This window comes from Apus apus, chromosome 4 (assembly GCF_020740795.1).
Source record: "Apus apus isolate bApuApu2 chromosome 4, bApuApu2.pri.cur, whole genome shotgun sequence".
NCBI lineage: Eukaryota > Metazoa > Chordata > Aves > Apodiformes > Apodidae > Apus > Apus apus.
Window position 1 is genome coordinate 13,184,695 of NC_067285.1, and position 22,402 is coordinate 13,207,096.

At 51.8% G+C, this 22,402-nt stretch overlaps 3 protein-coding genes across 4 annotated transcripts in view; 2 read left to right on the forward strand and 1 right to left on the reverse strand.

Moving 5' to 3' along the window:
- PCGF6 (polycomb group ring finger 6) overlaps positions 1 to 12,555 on the forward strand; it is a 37,327-nt gene extending 24,772 nt beyond the window's left edge. The window contains exon 10 of one of the 2 annotated variants that reach the window (XM_051616911.1): positions 12,300 to 12,555. In XM_051616911.1, coding sequence (XP_051472871.1) covers positions 12,300 to 12,344 — 45 coding nt within the window. In that variant the 3' untranslated portion in view covers positions 12,345 to 12,555. Of the gene's footprint in view, positions 1 to 166; positions 1,826 to 12,299 lie in introns of those variants that run through there. The other variant, XM_051616910.1, reaches the window with a different exon arrangement.
- INA (internexin neuronal intermediate filament protein alpha) lies at positions 8,352 to 14,596 on the reverse strand. The gene is made up of 3 exons (XM_051616909.1): positions 13,669 to 14,596; positions 10,308 to 10,432; positions 8,352 to 9,745 (listed from the first exon to the last, which is right to left on the reverse strand). The coding sequence occupies exons 1-3, from the start codon at positions 14,584 to 14,586 to the stop codon at positions 9,475 to 9,477; spliced, it is 1,314 nt and encodes a 437-aa protein (XP_051472869.1). The 5' UTR covers positions 14,587 to 14,596; the 3' UTR covers positions 8,352 to 9,474.
- Positions 14,597 to 20,504: 5,908 nt separating this feature from the next.
- Positions 20,505 to 22,402, forward strand: part of NT5C2 (5'-nucleotidase, cytosolic II) — a 61,772-nt gene continuing 59,874 nt past the window's right edge. Inside the window, exon 1 of the mRNA XM_051617138.1 lies at positions 20,505 to 20,566. The gene's annotated coding sequence lies outside the window, so the exon portion shown is untranslated. The remainder of the gene's footprint in view (positions 20,567 to 22,402) is intronic.

Consider the following 22,402-nt stretch of genomic DNA (forward strand, 5'->3'; position numbering starts at 1 on the left):
ATCAGCCTTTGTATTTCAAAACTTGCAAGGAACATGATATAAAATGGTGAGTGACATGGACACAGAGGTTCTGCCACATTGCAGTGTCTGTCGTACCAGCTGGTGACAAAGTCTCATGAAGAAGGTGAAGTGGTGTGATGATACAGTTTCTTTCTCCTCTCTCTAGGATGGTTTACTTGTACTGCACTATGGCCTGGTGGTATCTCCACTAAATGTTACTTAAAGATAGCTGGAATATCAGAAGGCAAAAGAATCTGAAGTCATCAGGCTTCTTCACTGCTGTTTTTCACCAAAGAAGGCCCTCATATTTCCTGTGACAGGAAGCAAGCAAAAGGAACCACCACTAACTGCTGTATGCTTGCAATTTAACATCTGACTTTACCACTGTAAAAAATTACAGCTTCTGTAAGTACAGCTAGAGATGTGGCTATGCTTTATGTCACAAATTACTGTCTTCAAATTTCATTCAGCTCAGGGAATTTAAATGCTCAGAGTAGCTGCATTTTTTTACTTTCTTAAAACCACAAGGTCTCACACGCTGAACAGCCTTTTTATTCCTCTAAGCTATGAGATACTGCTTTCTTTCTAAGTGTCTAGCTAGAACAGTGCTCTCAGGGATGATCTTCAGCGGGCTGTATAATTTATTCTGGGGAGGAGACAGTAATTTGCCTAAAAGTGTACTGTGATCATCTGTCTTCAGAAGTGATTCAGGTAGAGGAAGGGAACTTCAGAAATGCAGACCAAAATAGGTAGAAAATAGCATATCATAAGCATTGTATTTGAGAAGTAGCATTAAATTTAGTTGTTTTTCTTGAAGAAAGACAATTTTATTTGCACTGGAAACATTTTTGCTGGTAGTTTGGCTTATACCAAATGGTGGATCATGCATCTCTAGTCTTAATGGAGATGAGCTGGCTGTAAGCTGGTTGAACTATGCATGAAAAAAAAAAAAAGTAGCACCCCTTTCTACCTGCTTGCTGTATGTAAAATAATCACTGTCAGCCTGATTCTGCTGTCATGTAAAATCTGTCAGCTGGCTTGACTGACTGTCCTGGTTTGAGCCAGAATGAAGCAGAAATCCTTCCACTTTAACACATCTTTCTAGCAGCAGTGAAAATGGTAGCTTTTTCCACTCTTTCTAACGTGTACTAGTGCATTGTAGAGGAGACCAGGGTTGAGTAATTTAATACTTGCCTACCAGATTCAACAGAGGATGAGGTAACTTTAATTTTAACATATTAAAATTCTAGGTTTTGAGACAACTGTAATACTTCAAAGTGTTTGTTTCAAGTTTTCCGTGGTCTCTTGCACAGCATTAAGGACCAGAGCTTTGTGTGTTGTGGTCTTGCTGCATACTAGGTCATCAGTGTGGGGATTTATGAAAGCTGCCATTCCTTTACATGAGGCTCTCTCCCTTCCTAACTGAAGTCAGTGTAGGAAGAGGGAGGAAATTCCTCTGTAAGGCATTTCAGAGCACTTAAGTTAGCTGAAATGCACTTGCTGTCAACCTAAGAGGGCTGACATCCTTTATCTAAAGCAAGCTTTCGTGATTCCTTCCTCAGGTCTTTACAATAAATGTTCTGTTTTGTTGGTGAGGATGACACCATAAGAAAAATGTCTTGTTTGAAGTGATTCTTGTGATGCTTCTAAAAACATAACAAACATTTCTAACTACAAATTACTATTTTACCTTTAAAGTTTGTATAAAAGTAGTGTTTAAAATGCAGCAGAAAATGAGATTATTTTCTAAACACTTTGTGAGTTGTGTTGATAAGAGATTATATATTGTAACAGGAAAATAAACTTTATTTTAGCCAATTTGAAATTGACCTCTCATATTTCCATGCTGTGTGCTCCCTGTGTCAGCCTCAAATTACAGCAGTTGATGCTGAAACTGCTGGATGTGTTCTGGGGTTATTAGAATGACAGATCTCAGTTAGGAGGTTGAATGGTGAAGAGTAGCTTAGTACCAGAATTTCTACTGTAGCTAACTGCAGTATTGTTAGCTGGAGTAACATGGAATTTCTTGAACTCTCATGTTTTTTTAATGGAGATTTCAGTAAAGAGGTCAAGATGATTTTTCAACATAGATAACAGGAGACAAATAATCCTTTGTAGTTACAGGACCATCTTTTTCCTCAATATGTACATCTTTTTTGTGAAAACCACCACTAGATTAGTTTTGTTTATGACTGTTGTTACCAATTCCCCTGTGAAGTGGATCTTTCTTCATTCTTTCAGTAGTTTAATGAGGAGGATTGAAGATTTAATGTATTTCTGTTGCCTGTGATGTTTTGGTATGAATGCTTAGTGACCTCTTCTTTCCCATTTGTCTGCTTCTTTCTTTATTTTCTCCTCACTTGCCTTTAGAAAACATTCTTAGCTTAGTTTTCTGGGTTGAACATCCTGCTTTCTTTCACCTTAAAGCATTCCCTGAAGGCACAGATCCATTATCTGCTCCTGCACCTGCAGTACCCCCCTGGGGCTCTACTGGGCACATCAGCATGTCAGGGGTGACCTTTGGCTATTGCCAGGCTGATCTGTGGGCCGTGCAGTTTCCTGTGTAAAGGTAATCAGTCTGCTTGCTTTAAAATGTGCCAATCTCCTCTCAGCTCTCCTGCTGCTGTTTTATTTCTGTTGGTCTCCTTTTAACCTTGGCTTTCCTCCAGTTGCTTTTGGTCCTGATGATAGGAAGAGCTTCTGTAACAACAGTCCATCTATGGGATGGCACCTCTGCCCTCTTGGGAGGTGAGCCAGCTTCATGCTCTAGAAGTGAAGGAAGGTGTGCTTGGACTCATTCATTATTTTACAGGCACAATTGTTTCCTCACTGGATGAAATAATTCTGGTTTTACTTTTTGCTTACCTTTTTAGCAATGTCATGGCTAACACAGATCCTAATTAAATACTACTTGTACTGCAGCATAGTTCTGAGGTCCTTTAAAGATCTGCTAATTCCCAGGAAGAGAAGATGCTGAGCCCTATTGTGAGCAGTTACTACAAATGCAGAATCAAGCTACGATCCAGTCATGAGCATTGAGTCATGTTGGTTAGGTTCTGCCTGTTTTCTTTTGTGTTTAATGCAGATTTAGTGTCATAAGGGAGAAAAGGTTCAAGAGATTAGTGAGTGTGCAGCTGAGCCCTCTAAATGGAGGGGCACTGTGATGGGAATGTATAACCATAATTTCTGTTCTGAACACCACTATTGCACCCAGCCCTCATCTGCCTTGCCTCCAGACTGTGTCATACATGAGCCAGGAGAACCCTTAACCATTATTTCCAGATGTAGAACAACCAATGAGTTCTACCAAAAAATCACTCAAGCTTGTCTAATGCTAGTCTGCATTGAATTTATTTTCAAAGAATCATCATCAGGCATTTTATGTGCAATGATTTATGTTAATGCATGTTAGTAGCCACTAAAAATTTAAAAATATATCCCTGGCATTTCTGTTTTCATTTTTCTTCAGCATGGAATGTCATTATCTGTGCTCCATACAAATCAGGAGGGTTCAGTCCAGCAGTTGAGAGAGAATCTATTAACAGAGGCATGGGAGTTTTGATGTATTACATCCCTTTCTTTTACAGGGAGATGGCCAAGTTGTTGACACGAATCTGTAACATGCTGCATACTCAGTAGAGTACGCCAGCTGCCATCTTGAATGTTTAGGTGCTTTAAAATGTATTTGTTCTGCTATGATAGATACTTGCTGAGAGACAGAGAGAATGGTGCAAATGGCACATTCTCAGCACTTTTTGCTTTTTTTAATACTTTTTTCCCTGTGACCCTAACTAGTTCAGCACAAAGAGAAGAAGCAAGGTGATCATAAGTTGAATTTTACTCATATCATCTTAGGCGACCCTTGCTGAATGAGCCAACAGATATTTACATTTGCTGAGGTTTTGAAAAGTTGCCATAGATACAGATCTAATCACTGAACAGGTCAAATTTTATTGTTTTTGAGAGATAAATGGTTACCCCCTCTGAGTTGAAATGCAGTATTGATTGGCTGCTGAGAAGCTGTGAAATTCTTGATGGAGCTGTATCAACATCTTTACTGGGTTTTGGTTTAGTAAAACAAAAATACATTTGTGCCAAAGCAACAGAGATCTGCAAAAGCAATATTTCCCAAATTTGAAAAGACAGCTTATATTTTCTCACTGCTTGGTGAAATAGTCTATTTAGAAATGAAATCTTAAAATGTCTGTTTTCTTCCAAGAGTAACATTAACAGTAGAAAAGTGGGTGGTGAGGACTTGGCAGAGATTGAGAAAAATTGTGTGTTCTTGAGAGAGCTGCTTTGGAGTCATTTTCATATGGTGCTGGGAGGCAAGCAGTCATTCCAAGATAGCAGGATGTGCTCAGAGCACACTGCTTACAGCTTGCTCTGCTGTAGCTTGTGGTGACAGAAGCAGTTCTGTTATCTGATGGACCAGCATGTCCTTTTGCATATGCATCTGGGACAGAAAGGTAAGAACTCCCAGGGTGAGAAGCTCAGAACCCTTCACAAGAACCTGCAGTCTTCTTTTACTTCCTTGTGGGACATGGGAAAATATTTCAGCTATTTGTTGCAATAAAAAAGCAGATTATTTGTGTGACACAACATACAGACCGGGAGTGGTGATTGTCTTCCTCTGTGTAAGCAGGTAAGACAAATGCAGGGATATCTGCATTCTTTTTTCAGCTCTGTTGTTGACTTGCTGTATGAACTTGAGCCAAGTTCTTAATTTCTCAGATCTGTTTATCTACAGCAATAGCTTCTGTTAAATGATCTGTGTGTAGACTCCACAGTACTATTCCATGTGTGAGGGCAAGCAATTAAGGCTGCTTTTGAGTTCCCCTTTATTAGTGCAGGTATAACAGGACTGGTAACACTACCTGTTACCAAAGCAACCAAGTGTGTTTCTTTTGAAGATGCTACTTTTGCTTGTTTAAAGTAGGATCATCAGTTCTGGGCAGCCATGTCCTCTCAGCACACTCTGCTTTAACAAGGATATAATAATTTATCACACAGTTGCAGGTTCTTCTCTGTTATAGCTGGGTGAGTTTTATAGGGTATTGGATTATTATAGGGTATTGCACAGGCTGTACTGCCCTGCTGCAGGAGTGCATCCCACCCATCCACATAATCTGCAGCCCTTCTGCCTCGGCTGGAATCTGCAGGGACAGAACAGGGTCGATGAGCATTCTCCCACCCCATGCCCTGCAGTGCCCTGTTTGTGTGTTACACTGCATTTGCCAAGTGACCATTATTCCTGTATGCCTGTGAAGACTTGCACGAATGAGCTTGCATTGCTCATGCTGTTCTGATGCAAACTTTGCTTTGAAGTATCAGACACCACTGATGTGGACATTTGGTCATTCAGATGCATCTGTGTGGCTGCTGGCATTTGGGCTCTGCATGGGTCACTCACTCAAGGAAGCAGCTCTTCTTGAAGAGGTTTCTGTGCTAAGAGCTGTCAAGAAGAAAACTGGATGGATCCAGCCAAAGGTGCAGAAGGAGATTTTTGCTCTGAATTGCCTGTTGAGTTGTTCTTGCTAAATGACAGGGCTCTTCCTCCTTCTGGAAAAGGAGATGTCTGCATTCCTGCCAAAGGAAAATGTTGTGGTTGTTTTTTTTGTTTTGCTTTGGCTGCTTTTTCTTTGGCTTACACTTTAATGAATTCCAGCATCCGGACAAGCCTCATTAGCAAAACTTCTCTGTGCAGCTGCTGTCTCTGATTTTAAGAAGCTGTACATTGCAGCACAGACAGCCATTGCAGAAACCTCTGGTGGAGCTGAAGGAGCCCTAGTTCCAGGATCACAATAGGAATGTGGCTCTTTTGTCACGGAAAGAGCAGAAGCATGAGCCAGGTCCCCTCCAGCTGACATCCCAGGCTACAAAATGAGCAGAGCCAGGCAGCCCCAAAGCATGCCTGCACAGTGCACAGGGCAGCAGCATCATCCAGGGGAAAAAGTGAATGGACAGCCCTGTGTCCCACCTGTGGTGGGAGCTCGCACCCCTGCGAGGGGCCTGGAGTTCTCCCCAGCCTAAAGATGAAGGCAATGCAGCATCATGGAGAAATGGCTGCTTTCTGCTTGCTCCAGAGTTGATGGTGCAGTCAGTGCCTGCAGCTGCCTTTTATCTGAGAGGTCGAGGTTCAGCAAGAGATATAAATCTTTAAGCATCTGCAGTGTGACTCACTCCTTTCCTGTGACAGTCTTGGTGTTTAACCCAGTAAGAAAAATGGGGCCACAAAGGATTTATTGCCCTCTTCCAGCTTAGTGCTCCACTGGAGAAGCCTGGGGCATATAAGATGTCAGAGGAAAGGAGTCACCCAGAAAAAGATAGTGATTGAAGAGGAAGCTGAATGGAGATAACTGGAGATCAGTGTTGTTAATGTGCTGAGTCAGGCTTATCCTGCTGTCTTCATTCTACTCCTAAAGATGAGGAGAGTGAGGGCATGGATCTCCCTTAGGGTGAGAAGTGAGGGCACAAGCCCTCCTGGTCACATGTCATCACACATTCAGGGAGGACCTCAGCTCTCTTGCCCAATGATAGCAGCCAGCTCTGGGGCCTGCAGGAGTTGAGCAAATGGGCCTCAGCAGACCTTGGTCAGGTGTTAGGTGATCCCTTCTCTGATCCTACAGCTGAAATGTGAGCCTGGGAAGTGGCCAGAGAAAGCTGTCCCCAGGGGCTGCATCTGTACTGGCACGCCAGGGCCCTTGGCTGCCTTCTCTCTGTGTGACTGTGGGGTCACCACTCTCCTGCTCCCAGAGGCTGCTGGGCAAGTGCTGCTGGGAGAGACGGATGGAGGATGAATCTCATGCAAAGGCTCCGTTACAGGACTAGACTTTCTGAGATGAGACTTACCAAAGGCCCAATGCAGGCCTGCAGAATGGGATTTGAAAGGGTTGGGGTTTGTGGTCAGCAGCTCTCCCTGTTCCCACTGTTTCTGTGCTCACAGAGGAGGATCACTGGAGGACCAGCACTTCTTCATGGCCCTTGCAGCACAGGTATTATGGCCAGAGGCTGGACATGGGTAGCTGGGAGGCTGCTGTAGAGTCAGGGGTAGCCCTGGCTCCTCCCGAGCAGCTCTTCGCTTACTGGACAGCACCTCTAGTTGGGCTCTCTCCTTCAGGAAAGCAGCGTGTCCACCTCCTGAAAAGGTTCTTGCTCACCCTCAGTCCTGGGAGGGCATTTGTGGACTTGGTCAATCACTTGCTGCTGTCAGATAATTAAATCTAGGCACCACAGCCCCTGTAAGATCATGGGGAAGGAGCCCACAGAGGGGCTGCCAAAGCCATAATGTAATATAAAATCAGCCTGGTCTTTTCTGGTGTATCCTACATACCCAGTTCCTTTCCCTGCCTGCTGCCCACCTCTGGAGCTTAACCCCATGAGACAGCAGCAAAAAGCTGCAGAGTTTCAGAAATGCAAGAGATCTCTGAGCCAGCCATTGCAAACAGCTAATTTGGGTCAGAAGCCAGTTTCCAAAACAGCACCTTCTCCTATCCCCGTCTCTTTTGTCCTCCTCCACCACTGCAGCCCCTCTGCATCATTATCACCAAAGATTCCCAGCTTTGTTGCTAGCATCCAGCCAGCTGAGCAAGCAGGAATCCCAATGGAAGCTTGTGCTAGGAATAAAGGACAGGTCAGGCTGCTTATACTCAAGGGACAGAAACAAAGCAGTGCTGGAGGGTATTTGCAGTTCAGAATATATTACATAAGCTGCACAGTCACATCTGCCTTTTTTTCCCCATGGTTACAGAGAAATCATGTGTTTGCGTTTCCTAGCGGGCAGCTGAGCCGGGAGGTTTTTGGAGGTTGGTCCTTGCTTTATCTGTCAGTGCACTGGACTCTAACTCTGCAGGTGCTGCCTGTCCCCCCCGCCCTCCCAGCTCTGCCTAGGCACCCCCAGTGGCTCTGTGCTGGTTTTGCTGGGGACTGATAGTGGAATGCACTGTCCCAACCATGTCATGGTCCCCTCCCCAGCCTACAAAAGGTGTCCCTTGCTTCGTCCACCTGAAGGGCTGCCCTCCCTGGGGCTGTGTCACCCCACAGTGAGCAGCCTTTCCAGGGCATTGTCCCTGAGGTCTCATCCACAGGAGCCCTTGCTGCCTCAGCTGTGAACTCTTCTACAAAGCCAGACTACTGTGACAGGCACCTGAGGATGAGACCCAGATGTGTCCCATTGCTGCCTGTAGGACCAACCTTGCCTTGCACCTCAAGCAGCAGAGTTTGGCAGCTGCACCCCAACACCAAGCTCTTTGGAGGGGACCAGAGGAGCTGTTGGGGACTGCTGGCTGCAGGCCAGACATTGAGGTGTATTCCTGAGATGAAGCAGTAGCAAAGAAGACAAAGCAGCTCAGTTTGATTCATGTAACTATTTTTATTAACTTGTGCCTTACAATAGAAGAGGAAAGAGTGCGAGCAAACAATTTGTTGGTTCCAGGAACTACTCTGGTACTGCAGTGAGGTCTTGTGATGATAACCTTGCCAGGGCACTGACATGCAACACACACACAGGTTGAGTCTCCAGCTCTTGCAAAAGCGATTGCTGGCAATTTTAAGGCATTGAAAGAAACCTATGGTTGTAAATCCTATATCAAATTTGGCACATGTTATAACAGAGCAGAGACAAGAATACTTTGCAGGCTGGTGTTCAGGAGTCCTGCATCTTCCCAGTGCCGGCTGGGGCATGATGCTACTGTGAGCGTGGGGTTTTCATGTGACAACCCTGAAGCCAAACAAGGGGCCCTGCAGACCCCAACGTTTTGGAGCCAGTGATACCAGATGAGGTTCCGTGGCATGGGGGTACCTTCACCTCCAGTCTACCAGTTTCCTGCCCTGCACCTGCTGCTAGCAAACCCCATGCACCCAGCTGGACTAATGCTGCCAAAAAAACAGACCACATTATCAGAACAAAAAAAACCCAATAATATTCCTTACACTTTACAACTTAAGTGGCTCATAGACCAGATGTCAGGTGTGGTTACAGACCAGTATGGCTATTTCTGTGCTTCTGGGATTAAGAATGGACAGCTACATCTTGAGGAGTGGGAAAGAGCTTAAATTTATGTGAATTTGGATAGTGGGTGAAGGTCTATAGCCTCAAAACTAGGTGTAACAAACGTGTTAATTTTTGTTTCCCCCCGCCCCTGTCTCCCGAGAGCCAGCTGAGCAGTGGTTCCAGCCAGCTCCCCCTTGCCCACTGTGGGAGCAGGGAGGGAGGGATGGTGGGTGCTACAAGTCCACTGTCGACCACACACCTCACTACCTGCCTGTGCCTCTCCCCCATTTAAAAGGGAGCAATGTGCCAAGCTCGGCCTCTGCATGGTGAGACCCATGAGGAAACCAGCCTTGTCAGTTTCCCTAGTGGGGATTATGTGTTTCTAACAGGGGCTTCCTGTGAGCCCAGCATGGCTTTGTGCTATTCAAAGGCCGAGTGGAGACTGTTCCCCCTCAAATGCAAAATGGACAGGGTCCCGACAGTTACATTTTTGCATTTGCAAGGATTCCTTCATGCAGGTTTAATCTCCCTCTTTTCTTGACAGAGGTTATGGTCCCCTCAATCATCTCAGCCTGGCTAGATGATATTTTAGAGGTCACTTTAAAAACCTCTCCTTGCTCCTCCTCCTTGAAGGACAGACTAGAACTAAAGCCCCTTGGCTGGAAGGAGTAAGTGGGGTTGGGGAGGGGATTGAGCGCAGAAAGGCCGCTGCTTCCCGTGCTGAAGAGGGTCTCCTCTCCCTCCAGCAGCTTCCTGCAAGCACATCACAAGGCAAGAGGTTAGTCTGGGGACATCTCATGTGTGAAGCCTGAGGGCATGCTGTGACCTGCAAGCAAGTCCAAGCACTCCAGGCCATCACCCCAGCCTGCAGTGGACACAGGCACAGGTCACACTGCATCATTAAACTGATTCAAAATCATATGCTTTGGTCAATCATTTTTTGATTGACCCCTTGCAACATGGGCTATGAGAGACCAGCTTCCTCCTTTCCCTCCAGAAACCCCAGGAAAATAAAATCCTGAACCAGAGGGACTCTGCCTTTTGCATCTACTTCAACTTTGCAAGAGAAACAAGTTTATAACTCTAGCTGTCCCCATTACAAACCAGTGCTTCTGGGACAGCTGGGAGGCATGAGATGGAGCTATAGCTGTGTCCTGGCCAGGAACAGGACAGGTCCAGGCAGCAGAGAAGAGCAACAAATGACATTGCTCCTTGAGTGTGTACCCAGGTATTTTCTTGAAAACACCCCAGCCTGGCAGCACAGGGGGTTTGGGTTGGGAGGCAGTTGGGTGGAGCAGGGTCAGAGCAGCCTTACCTGTAGGCAGCTATCTCAATATCGAGGGCCATCTTGACATTGAGCAGGTCTTGGTACTCCCTCAAGTGCCGAGCCATCTCGGTTTTGGTGTTTCGCAGGTCATCCTCCAGCTGCCCAATGGTGTCCTGCAAAGGCAAGGGCACATAACATTGTTGTGGAGCAGGGACCTATCCCTATGGGTTTTCTGCTCTAGCCATTGACAGGGAAGCTGCAAGGGGCAGCTGGACCACAATGGCACATCCTGTCAGGAGCTTGGGACCATGAAATCTCACATTAACGAGAATGGTGAGGCAAGAGTGTGCAGTGAGGGGGAGGCTTTAAACATTGGTGGATTTATACAGGCTGCAGTGATTGCCTGGAGAAGGGCTGTAGCTCTGCATCTGAGGCTTAGGAAGGGCTGGAACATGTCAGGGTGGTTGCAGGAGAGTTGGTGCCACTGATACAGAAGGGAAGAGCTGGCTGCAGGCTGGAAAATGCCTGAGAGCCCCAGTCTGAAGGCAGAGATCTTCTGGATTTACTGAATCAGGGTGCTGCCCTGTGAGGGCTGGGGTGCTCAGCTGGATGACAACATTCTTTTAGCATCCTTCCCATCAGTCTCACCCTGCCATGGCTGTTACATCCAGCTCTGCCTGAGATGCAGAGGAGTCCAAGACCAGACCTCCTTGTTAACAAAGGAGACTCTTTTTTTTTTTTTTTTTTCTGGCAGAAAACAAGCAGCCCAGTTTTCTCCCACAAGCATCCAGGTATCTAAGCAGCAGCAGGCTGAAAGCAGTGAAACCCACTCCTGTAGGTATCTTCCCAGATTAAAGATGGTTTCCTGCTGCCAGCTGCCCCACTGTGCCACCAGAGAAGTGTGATTTGGAGCAGGAATGAGTCAGCAGTTTGCACCGAAGTGCAGCCCTGCCTGCAAAGCCCTGCAGTGGCCACTGCCAACATCTGCTCTCCCACAGTCAGGCCTTTGCAAGTGCTTCCAGCTCCACCATTCCAGCCAACAAGCTTCATCCTTCCACATCATCTCCATCCTGACCACTCTGCAACCTTTCTTGTGCATAGTGCAGAGACAGCCACAAGACATGGAGCTGCCCAAGGAGCTGCAGTGAGCCCAATCTGAGCAGAGACCCTTGGAGCAGCGGTGCCAGTTCATCTTGTATGTGGCACAGGGCATCTCACAGTGAAGTCAGCTGGACACAGCCCACCTTGTGGGACATTCACAGATCATCCTTGGGGTCTCTGTCTTGACCTGTGCTGCCCTGACCATCTCCTGCAGCAAAAAAAAAGCTGCAGAGAGTTGTGCCTCTGAGGTGGGATTGGGCAACAAGAGGGACTCAAGGAGACCATAGTGGCATCAGCTGAAAAGCCTCAGGATGCAGTACAAATTAAAATATTTGATCCTATGCAGCCAGACTGCTGCTACACCAAGCCATGACAAAAGGGAGGGACTTGGGGTGACCTAAGCCCAGGACAGCCCTTCTCTTGCTTCTCTGACCCTCCATGCCTACAGCCCCCTTCCCTCTGCCTGCAATCAACATGGACAAAATGCTCGTAAAAAATGGGTTATGCTCATTACCCTGTCTGTCCCTCTCTTCCACACCCTGGCTCTACCACCTGGTTGAATAAACCCTCCTGCCCACATCACTGCAAACCCATCCCCTAGCAGAAAGCTCCCATATATCAGTTCAGATTTGACTGGGTAGCTAACAAATGTAAAGACATGTCCCTGCTTTAGCAGTCTATAGGAACATTATAAATCTCAAACAATAGGACTAGTCTTGTTTAAGTCAGAGTTCCATTCTTTTTCACTGGTTTCAGCCAGGGAAATTATTTAGCCCCTACATATGCACATTGTTCAAAAGGCTCCTAAGTATTACCACACTTACAGCAGATCCTCAGGGTCATGTAGGAAAAAGCTGATGCACTGTAGCTAAAGCAATTTCAGTTACGGTGATGGTTAATCCGGTTGCCTTTTTTGTTTTTCTTTTTTTCAATTGATAGGTTGTTCCCAGAATCCCTCTTTTACATGGCATCAAGACTATTTAAGAAGATTTCTGTGTGTAATCCTTTAACCCATTACAGGAATTATTGTATTCTGCCTATTTCCACAACATTTGTTGAAGAAGGCCACAACTATTCAGGGCAATTGCAAGCAGCTTGGAGATACAGTCATGAATCTAGAGAGCCTGGCAAAATTTGGTCTTGAAAATGACAAGGCATTACTTGGGTGTGAAGTAAAAATGTCCTTCAGGTATGATGTAAGGCAGTGGTTTTGTCTTGATTTAGAAACCACTGATCATTTAATAGCCATGCAATAGAACAATCTCAGGATTTATTTTATTATAAATCATTAATGTCTCCCTGTAGCAAGAAAATGTGGTAATCCTGTGGCAATGGAATGAGAGAGATGGAGCTCTTAGTGTCCACCCCACATGAGCTTTTCCACGGACTTGGGATGCCGGGATCTGGCTGCAAATTCAGCCTCAACGTTTGCAGAGCTCCAATTTCCGCAGTGCAGGTGCCAAGAGCCAGGCCACAGGGCGAGGGGCCAAGCCTGGGCAGGCAGCTTCGAGGAACTACCCAAATGAGAGTGAATGTGTGGGCTGTTCTGGAGCTGACCCCTAAGGGATGGGGTGATGCCCCCAACAGTGCTGCCATATGCAGGGACACCTTTGTCCTCTGCAGGAAGGGGGTGTTGGAGGGAGTGTCCTGGCCCTGCCTGTACTCCTGAAACCTGCCCTCTGGGGCTCTGCCTACAGATAAAGGGTGAAAGCAGCAGGCAGCGCCAAGGGGGGCAGGACCCGCTACGCAGGGCAGAGAGGCCATATACCAGGGGGAGGGATGGCTGCAGGGATACCCGGCGCTGCACAGTGCTGCAGGGACACTGCCCCTGCGTGGGATGGGCACTGCACAAGTGCTGGTGGTTGGATGGGGATGATGCAGCACAGCACAGCACGGGATAACGGGGGTGCTGGAGGCTGCACAGTACGGGGGGACACCGCATCGGGCCGGGGTGCCCAGCGCTGCGGGAGGGGCTGCTGCAGAGGATGGAGCTGCGCTGCAGGATTTTGCACGCGGTGGAGGTGCTCAGCGCTGGTGCTCAGACCGGGGGAGGGGGATTTGCGGGGTCGAAGGAACCAGTGCTGCACAGTGCCGGTGGGATTGCGTGGGATGAAGATGCCCGGTGCCATACTGCACTGGGGGTGCTTGCTGGGACGGAGGTGCCGAGAGCTGGGGTCGGCTGCAGGGGAGGAGGATGCCCGGTGGTGCGCAGTACCGACCGCCGGGGCGGAGCTGCTCGGCGCTCCCCGGTGCCGGGGACCCTGCGCGGGGAGGACACGGTGAAGGGTCCCGACGCCGTCCCGCTCACCTGCAGGCCGGCGGCCTCGGCGCTGTGCCGCTCCTCCAGCTCCTGCAGCTGCCTCTCCAGAGACTGGTGGGCACCGCGCAGGCTCTCCATCTCCGCCAGACGGGCCTGGAGCTGGCGGCGGCACTCGCCGGCTTCCCGGCGGCTGGCGCGGACGGCCTCCTGGCTGCGGGCCGCCCGCTCGTGGAGGCGGGCGCAGCGGGCGCGGTACCAGTCTTCGGCTGCCTGCAGGTTGCGGGCCGCCAGTGCCTCGTACTGGGCCCGCAGATCCCGCAGCGCTGCCGCCAAGTCGGGCCGCCCCGCCGGGGTCGGGGCCGTGGGGGCGGCGGCGCGGAGCTCGGCGTCCAGCTGGGCCAGCTGCTCGGCATGGGCACTGCGCTGGGCCGCCAGCTCCTCCTGCAGCACCGCCGCCCGCCGCTCCAGGTCTGCGCGGGCGCGGGCGGCTCCCTCGGCCGCCTGCTGCCGGGCTCTCAGCGCCTGCTCCGCCTCGGCGCGGCTCCGCGCCTCTTCCTCGCAGCGCGCCCGCAGCCGCTGCGTCTCCTCGGCCAGGCGCGCCCGCTCCAGCGCAGCCTGCGCCCGCTCGCCGTGCGCCTCCTCCAGCCGGGCGCGCAGGGCGCGCAGCTCCCCTCCCAGCAGCTGGCCCAGCCGGCGCGGCTCGTCCGCCCGCTGCCGCAGCGCCGCCAGCTCCGCCGCCAGCGCCCGGTTCCGCTCCTCCAGCGCCCGCACCCGCTCGATGTAGCCGGCGAAGCGCTCGTTGAGGCCCTGCAGCTGCTCCTTTTCGCTGGTCCGCGCCCGCCGCGGCTCGGCGCTGCGCTCCCACCCCGGCCCGGGCTCCGCGCCCGGGCGGCCCCGCCGCGGGCCCTGGGCAAAGAGGGGGCGGTAGGAGGCGGCCAGCGCCGCCGGCTCCGCGCTGTAGCTCATGGCGGCGGAGCGGGACCTGCGGCGGCGGCGAGCGGCGCTTATGTACGGCGGGGCGGGGCGCGGCGCGGCGCGGAGCGGGGCGGGGCGCTGCGGCGGGGAGGGGGCGCGGTGCGGAGCGCTGTGATGCGCGGGTCGGGGCGCGGGGTGGTTGGATGAGCAGGGCGGGGCGGCGCGGGGCGATGCGCGGGGCGATGCGCGGGGCGATGCGCGGGGCGATGCGCGGGGCGCCGACCTTCCCCAGCGCCGCCGCGGTAGGAGGTGGCGGGAGCTGTCCGTGCGCCGCGGTGCTGAAGGGCTGCGGCGGCGGGCGAGGCGCGGGGCGGAGCAGCGGGATGGACAGACACACCGACAGACAAGGAGCACACAAACGTACACGGGCAGATACAAGGTCACCCACAGACACAGGCAGACAGACGCACACGAAAAGCGACAGGCGCGTTCGCAATAAGATGCACACACGCACACACTCGGAGCCAGACAGACAAAGGGACAAGCAGACGTGGGGAGACACGCACACGTGCTCACCCAGGTACACAGGCAAGAAGAGGCGGAAACACAAAGGGAAGCAGGCAGAAATGGGCAGGCGGAGAGACAGAGCCAGGGAGATGCTCAGCGAGACAGAGGCGCACACACACAGAGAGACACATAGACACAGGTACCCACATATCACTCATGCTGGGGTCCCTGAGGCAGCGTGGGGCCTCCAGAGGATGGGGCAGTGGGAGGCTGAAGTGCAGGGGGGTGCAGGGGTGGGGACATGCCTGGAGGATGGGGTGCCCAGGACAGACACTCGTTGTCAGTCCAGCAATGCCACAAGGGACACGCTGTGGAGGATTTTGCCTCCAGGTTGTTTGCCAGGAAGTGAAAGAACAGAACCACTTCTGTTTCTCTCCTGTCCACACAAGTGGGCTGGGCCTTCCCATTGGCCAGAGCTTGCTGGGACTATCCAGGGCTGCAGAACTGATGGGGAGTGGACACATACTGCTCCCACCTCCAAGCCAAGCACCGTACCCAGGAACATAGCATCTCATGACAAAACCTGCCAAGAGACCAGTGAGAAGTGGCTGCTCTCTGTGAACGGCAGCACAAATTGTGGCCATGAGATGGAAAAACAGCTGAAAATAACTATCCAGGTGTGAGGAACGTGGTGAAATGTGAAACTGGATCCTGCCTCCTATTGTACATCTCTGTGCCACTGAGCTCTGCACTGCTGCCCAGTTCCTCCACTTGTCCCCATTTCTCCTCAGAGGTGACCAGGGGACAGCATGAGGAAAGCCCAGCAGATGAGTGGGGAGGATGAGCAAGCCAGGACTGGCATTGGAAAGAACTGTGACATCCAAAAGACCTGTCAAAGGGACTGGCCAAATGGAGAGAGATGGTGCTGGGATTCACATCTCCTTGGGATCAGAAGATAGTAACAACAGTGTCTCCAGAAGGCCCTGCAAGCATGGCAGCAACTCCAGCTGGAGTGCACAGCAGCCCACATCCCTACAGCTGTGCTTAGAAGGGCACTGCCTGGGGCAGAAACCCCATGGGGAAAACATCCCTTTCCCTTTGGAGGCAGGTGAGCCCAGCCCAAAGTGGAGCAGTGCCCCACGACAGGAGTAGACTGGTCCTGTGCCTGCAGTCAAGGATTGGCAATAGGATCAACCCACACATGAATATACCTGTTAGTCCTGTGCATCAGTCCCACCAGGCACAGGAGGAATGAGGAGTGTTGGTCAGTTGGAGATGAAGGGAAGAGACATGAGCTATGCACATACTTGAGTGAGAATCCTGGCTCATGCCTTGTTTTTTCCAGGACTCAGCTCTGCTCATAGGTAGTTTTTCTAGAGGTACTCACTTTCCTTGAAGCACATTTTAGGTCAGCGATGGTGAGGCTACAACATCTGGATCATCTGGATAGTTAGGCTTTGGTGGCAGAGCAGGCCAGGCAGGCAGCCTCAGCCCATACTGGGCTCTGCCAGCCACCATGGCCCTGGGCACCACCGAAGGGCTGCAGTGGTGGACGGGGCACAGGGTGGGACAGAGGGATGGACAGACACACCGACACAAAAGACCTGGGCTGCCTGGCTCACACTGCTGATGCAGACATCCTCTCTTTGTTCTGGGTTTCTTTTTAGGTCTTTCACACACCCCTCAAACACAGTATCTCAAGTTTCTGCTACTAGCAATAGCTGATCAAATAACTGAGAAGTTACCAGCTCATTTTAATAATGATTTTAATGACTTTGTTCTGATGCTTATTACTGATGGTGAAAGCTGTTGCGGTTTTCTTTTTTCTTGGAAAAGGGGAGTGCAGTCTATTCTGGCTTCCCCACTTGTGCTGCTTTAGCACTGCCATACGTATGTAGTCTAACTGCAGAGTGAGGAGAGCCACTATCTCCTCCAGCAGAAGAAACACAAGAATCACTGCGAGGAGCCTTTCTGATGTCCATGGGTAAAGGCCCTGGGATTGAATCCTTTTACCTCCCAATGGGGGTGGCTGAGACCTTGGGATCCAGCTCAGCATGAACTGCCAGTTCTGGGGTGTTCCCATGTTCCAGGCAGCTGCAGCAGGACCCCCATCCTAGGTGATTGGCACCCAAATAAGATTTCCTTGCCCCTGACACAGGTATCGGGGGCTGAGATGGCCAACAAGCTTGTCCAGCCTTCCCAAGAAGAAGGAGATCTGCAGTGTGGCCACATCCTGGAGTAGAAGCCATGTCCCAGCAGACTGGAAGTCCTTGAAAAACCCAGACCCAAATTCCCCAGATTTTACTGTTTCCTTTCCCCTTTCCCTTTCCCTTTCCTTTTGCCTTTCCTCTCCTCCTCTCCTACTTTATTCTATTCTATTCCAGAGGCTGGAGACAAGCTGAACACAAGTGTGTCAGACCTGAAATGGGATGTCAAGCTGAAAGGGGGTGCAAACTGAAACCAGGGTAGTGCCTGGGCTGCATTCAGCCTCAGAAAACCTTGATGCCTGGGTACCACATGGTTCCATGTTGGGTCATGCACACATGGCCACAGGGGGATTTTTATCAGGCCAGAAAACAGTCAGAAATCAATGCCTGTGAGACAGAAGGAGGAGTCCTTAAAACGCTGTGATCCTCTCTGTACAGCAGCTGCCTGCTGACAGGGCTTGTTAAACAACTTATCTCCTGAGCTGCAGTCTGCCTGGGCTTGTGATTCAGAGGAAAAGCCATCCTCTGAGCTGTGCACACGCAGCAGTGGGACACACCTTCAGCCACTTTCCAGTACAGCCCATTAAACTAATGCTCTGGGGTAAGTGCTTCACCACCCAGCTTCACTGTGGTGGTTGTGTGAGAGGGAAATGCTTCCCGATGGTGGGAAAAAGGCAGATCCGAGTGTCTCCTGAGGGGCTGCTACCACATCTTCCATGGCACAGGTGGGCTGACCCCCTGTGGGAGGGAAAGCTCTGCTGATAAGGGCAGCAAAATCAGGGAGAATATATATATATATATATATATATATATATATATATATATATATATATATGTGATAAACACATATAAAAGAAAGAAGGATATATTCATTGAGTTGCACACACAAAAAACCAGTAACAAAGTAGGAAAATGGCTGTAGTGGGTCCCTTTAACTCAGGGGTTTGTTTCTGACAGTGGTAGATTTATGCTTCCCTAATATAGCTTCTGTGGTTCTAGCTGTCTGCAGCTCTGGGGATCCCCAGGCAGCAGTCACATCCCTGTGTTTGCTGGCCCTTATCTAATCAGTGCAAGTTAATGTCCTGGATGTCCCCATGCTCTGTAATCCACAGTTTGATAATGCACCATATGAAAAAAACATCACGTTTGTTTGCACTTCAGAGTCACTGTCAGCTAATTTCATTCCATGCCCCTCGCTTGTGGGACACAGTGGAAGTGCTGGAACGAGAGTTCCTTCCCACCCACTTCCCCAAGCAGGATTTTGCAGACCTCAGTCTCTTTCCTAGGCTGAAGCATTTTTGTCTATTTAATTTCCTTTCATGCTTTTACTCATCCTTGTTGGCCTCAATGCATCTCCTGGGGCTTATAGAATCATTTTGGTTGGAAAAGACCTTTAAGATCATTAAGTCCAGCCATAAACCTAACTTTGCCAAGACCACCACTAAACCATGTCCCTAGGTACCGTATCTACATGTTTTCTGAATACCTCCAGGAATGGTGACTCCACTACTTCCCTGGACAGCCTATTCCAATGATTTTTCGATGTGTGTTGGAAAGAGGCACAGACACACATTCTAGTGTGGTCCCCACCACGAAGATATGTGGAGATGAGCTCCCAAATACAGGTGCACGGATCTCCGAGTGAAACCTCTTTCTTGGGTGCCTGGTGTGGCAGCTGTAAGATGTCCCAGGGCATCGGGAGGTGTAGGCTGAGCTTCCCAGGTGGGCAATGCTGCCACATCATGGCCTGCCCTGAAAATGGGCTTTGCTTTAGTTGGACTTAGCTACAACAGCACTGCCGGAGGGGGGAGGCATTTCTGGTCACCAGCCACTGATCAGGTGCAGGAAGGGAGACAGGACATGGTGGTTTGGCAGAGCTGTATGGGTCTGGGATAAGCTGAGGCAGAGAATGGCTGCCATTAGTCACCCTTGTCACTGGCAGGGACCACCAGGACCTCTCTGGGGCTGCGGCCTTTTCCAGGTCCCCAGAGTCAGGAAAAAGAGGCAGACAGAGGGATGCTTCTTTTGCTAAGGAGAATTTTTTATTGACCCAGCACCATACGACTGGGAATGGACCAAAGGGTAGTTTTTGCTCTTCACAAGCATTCTCTCAGCCTTTCCAGCTTGCCTTGTCACTTGAGCTCACTCACGGCAGTGGACCTATGCTGGGGGTGGGCAAGCAGGACCCCTCTCCTCCTGCAACGGTGGCCAGTGCTCCCCAGGCTCTGACCATCACTCCCTGTGCCACTTGCAGCCGCCCCTGGGATTTCCTTGCCACCATTCGAGCAGCCCATGGGTGCACCCCAGCCGCCCTGGCGCCGGCCCGTGCTGAAGACGCTCTCCTCACCAAATCAGTCATCAGTTGCGTTATTTTAACCAAAGCTCTGGCTCCTTCAGACTTTGTGGCATGCAGCGACAGTGAGGCCAGCTGACAGAACTGTGGGGGCTCAGGCAGGCCGGGGGGTGCAGTGCTGGGGGGGTGCAGTGCTGGGGGGGGGTGCAGTGCCGGGGGGGTGCAGTGCTGGGGGTTGCAGTGCCGGGGTGCAGTGCCGGGGGGGTGCAGTGCCGGGGGGGGGTGCAGTGCCGGGGGGGGTGCAGTGCCGGGAGGGTGCAGTGCTGGGGGTCCAGTGCCGGGGGGTGCAGTGCCGGGGGGTGCAGTGCTGGGGGTGTGCAGTGCCGGGGGTTGCAGTGCTGGGGGTGCAGTGGTGGGGGGCTGCAGTGCTGGGGGGGTGCAGTGCCGGGGGGGGTGCAGTGCTGGGTGTGCAGTGCTATGGGGGTGCAGTGCTGGGGGTGCAGTGCCGGGGGGGTGCAGTGCCGGGGGTTGCAGTGCTGGGGGTGCAGTGCTGGGGGGGTGCAGTGCCGGGGGTTGCAGTGCTGGGGGTGCAGTGGTGGGGGGGTGCAGTGCTGGGGGGGGTGCAGTGCCGGGGGGGTGCAGTGCTCGGTGTGCAGTGCTATGGGGGTGCAGTGCTGGGGGTGCAGTGCCGGGGAGGCAGTGCCGGGGAGGCAGTGCCGGGGAGGGTGTAGTGATGGGGGTGCAGTGCCGGGGGTGCAGCCCCAGAGATTTTGGCTGGAGCGATGCCAGGCACCGGGGAGAGGCAGGGGTGCTGCTGGGGGGGGGGGGGAAATGCGTGTGCGGCTGTCCGGCGGGTTGGCACATGGCCGCCGCTCCCTGCCGCCGCCCCTCTGCGGCTGAGCGCCGGGCTCGCACGCTCTCCCCGGCCCCTGGGGCGGCGGGGCGGGGCGGGGCGGCGCCTGCGCAGTGCGGCGGCGGGGCGCTGCGGCAGTTGTGCGGGCAGTTCCTGCGAGCGCGGCGGGAGGTGAGAGCGGCCCGGGCGCGCGGGGGCAGTGCGCGCGCGCACGCCGTTGCGGGGCGGGCGGGCGGGGGGGGGGGGGGGGGAGCGGCCCCTCCGCGCTCCCTCGGGCGCGCACCCCGGGGCGGGGGGGGGGGGTCGGTCTGCCCGCCGTGGTGGCCGGGGCTGAGGAGGGGAGGGGCGGCGAGTGCAGCCCGGGTGCCCACCGGCCGCACTTCCCCTGCTGCCGCCGCCGCCGAAGGGATCCCCTCCGCCGCTTCCCCGGGACCCCGCCGGTTCCCTCCCCTGCCTGGGCGCTGTGCCCCGGCAGCCCCTGCTGCCTTCCCGCCCCAAGCGGGGCGTCCCCCGGGTCACCCCAGCCCATCCCGTCCCGGCGGGGTGAACCCCCCCAGCCCTTCCCCTCCCCTCCGCGCCCCCGCCCGGGCCCCGCGCTGCCCCCGCTGCGGCCGGCGGGCCGCTCCCCGGAGCTGCCCCTCCGCGGGGCAGGGTGCCCGCTCTGCCTGTCCCCCCTCTGCCGCCTCAAGTGCGGCGGGAGGAGAAGGAGCCCTCGGGGAAGAAAGTCTCTGAGGTTTGGGGCCAGCACCCGCGGCGTTCGCTTCCGCCTTCCGCCCCACGTGGAGCGGAGGGTCCCGGCGGCACCTTCCCGCTCGCAGCTCCCCGCGGGGGTGGGCAGGGGCCATCGTCCTCCCTGGGGAAAGCCTGGTCCCGGCGCCGGGCTGGGCGCTTCCCGGACAGCCTTGCATCAAGGCGAGGGTTCATTGTCACCGCTCGGCTTCGTACGAGCTGCTCGTGGCAATCCCGCTCTCGGGAGCGAGGCACCGAGTACATTAAAAAAAAAACCCAAAAAACCGGCAAAAAACAGCGCAAAACTGCTTTGTTGACATCTTGCTTATGCGTTTTGTTTTGTTTTTTTTTAATCCCTCCTTTTCTGCCAAAAATAATGTTGCAAAATGCGCGGCGGAAACAAACCTACCCTGGTGTCTGATAGACTAGATGACTTAACAGGGCAGTACTGTTTCGTGTAGCACAGGCAGTTTCAAAATTCTTGGAACCACTGCGATTATGAAACCCTGAAGCTTATTCCCTTGCTAGTGTTTCTAAAGGCTGCCAAACTGGATACTGAGGATCCTCTCTGACATGGTCTTGAGAACATTCCTCCCAAGGCATAATCACTTATGTTATAAAAGTTGGGTGTTTTTTTTTTTTAGCTCGGTGAGATTTACCACTTGAACTTGAAATACTGCAAAATGCTTTCTAAGTAGTTGCTTAGAAACATCTCCTTCTTACCTATCCAAATGGTCCTCTCAGACTTGTGAGAATAACATCTTGTCACCGGCTGAAATACATTGTTTTGACCCATATGTACTTGTTTGTCACTAGTGAATAAATTTAAAATATGAAGATTATCTGGTTCTTCTGGGTGCTATGTGGTTTTATTTAAAATCAGAAGGAATTCTCATAGCTGCACGTTGATCTTTGATTCACATGCTGAATTGTAGTTCTGTAGTTTCTGAAAAACCCTGGTGTTTTACTTGCAAACCTCTCAGCTCAGCACTGGAAGTCTGTCAAAGTCTGTGTCAGCCCCTGTCAGCCTAAACATATTTTAGAGTAGAACTGCTATTTAAAATGATCTGTTGCCATTAGTCCGGAGTCCAAAAGCTCATTCAGGAACTTGCTGGTTTGGTTAACAGCAGTTGGAGTTTGTTCAGGCATAGACGTCGTTTCATTATATAGTACAATACAACCTTTACTCTTGTAGAGCGTCATTCAAACAGGCTGCATGTCAAAACGCACCACCGAATTACATTTAAAGTGCTCCATTGAATTAAATACAATTGCAGA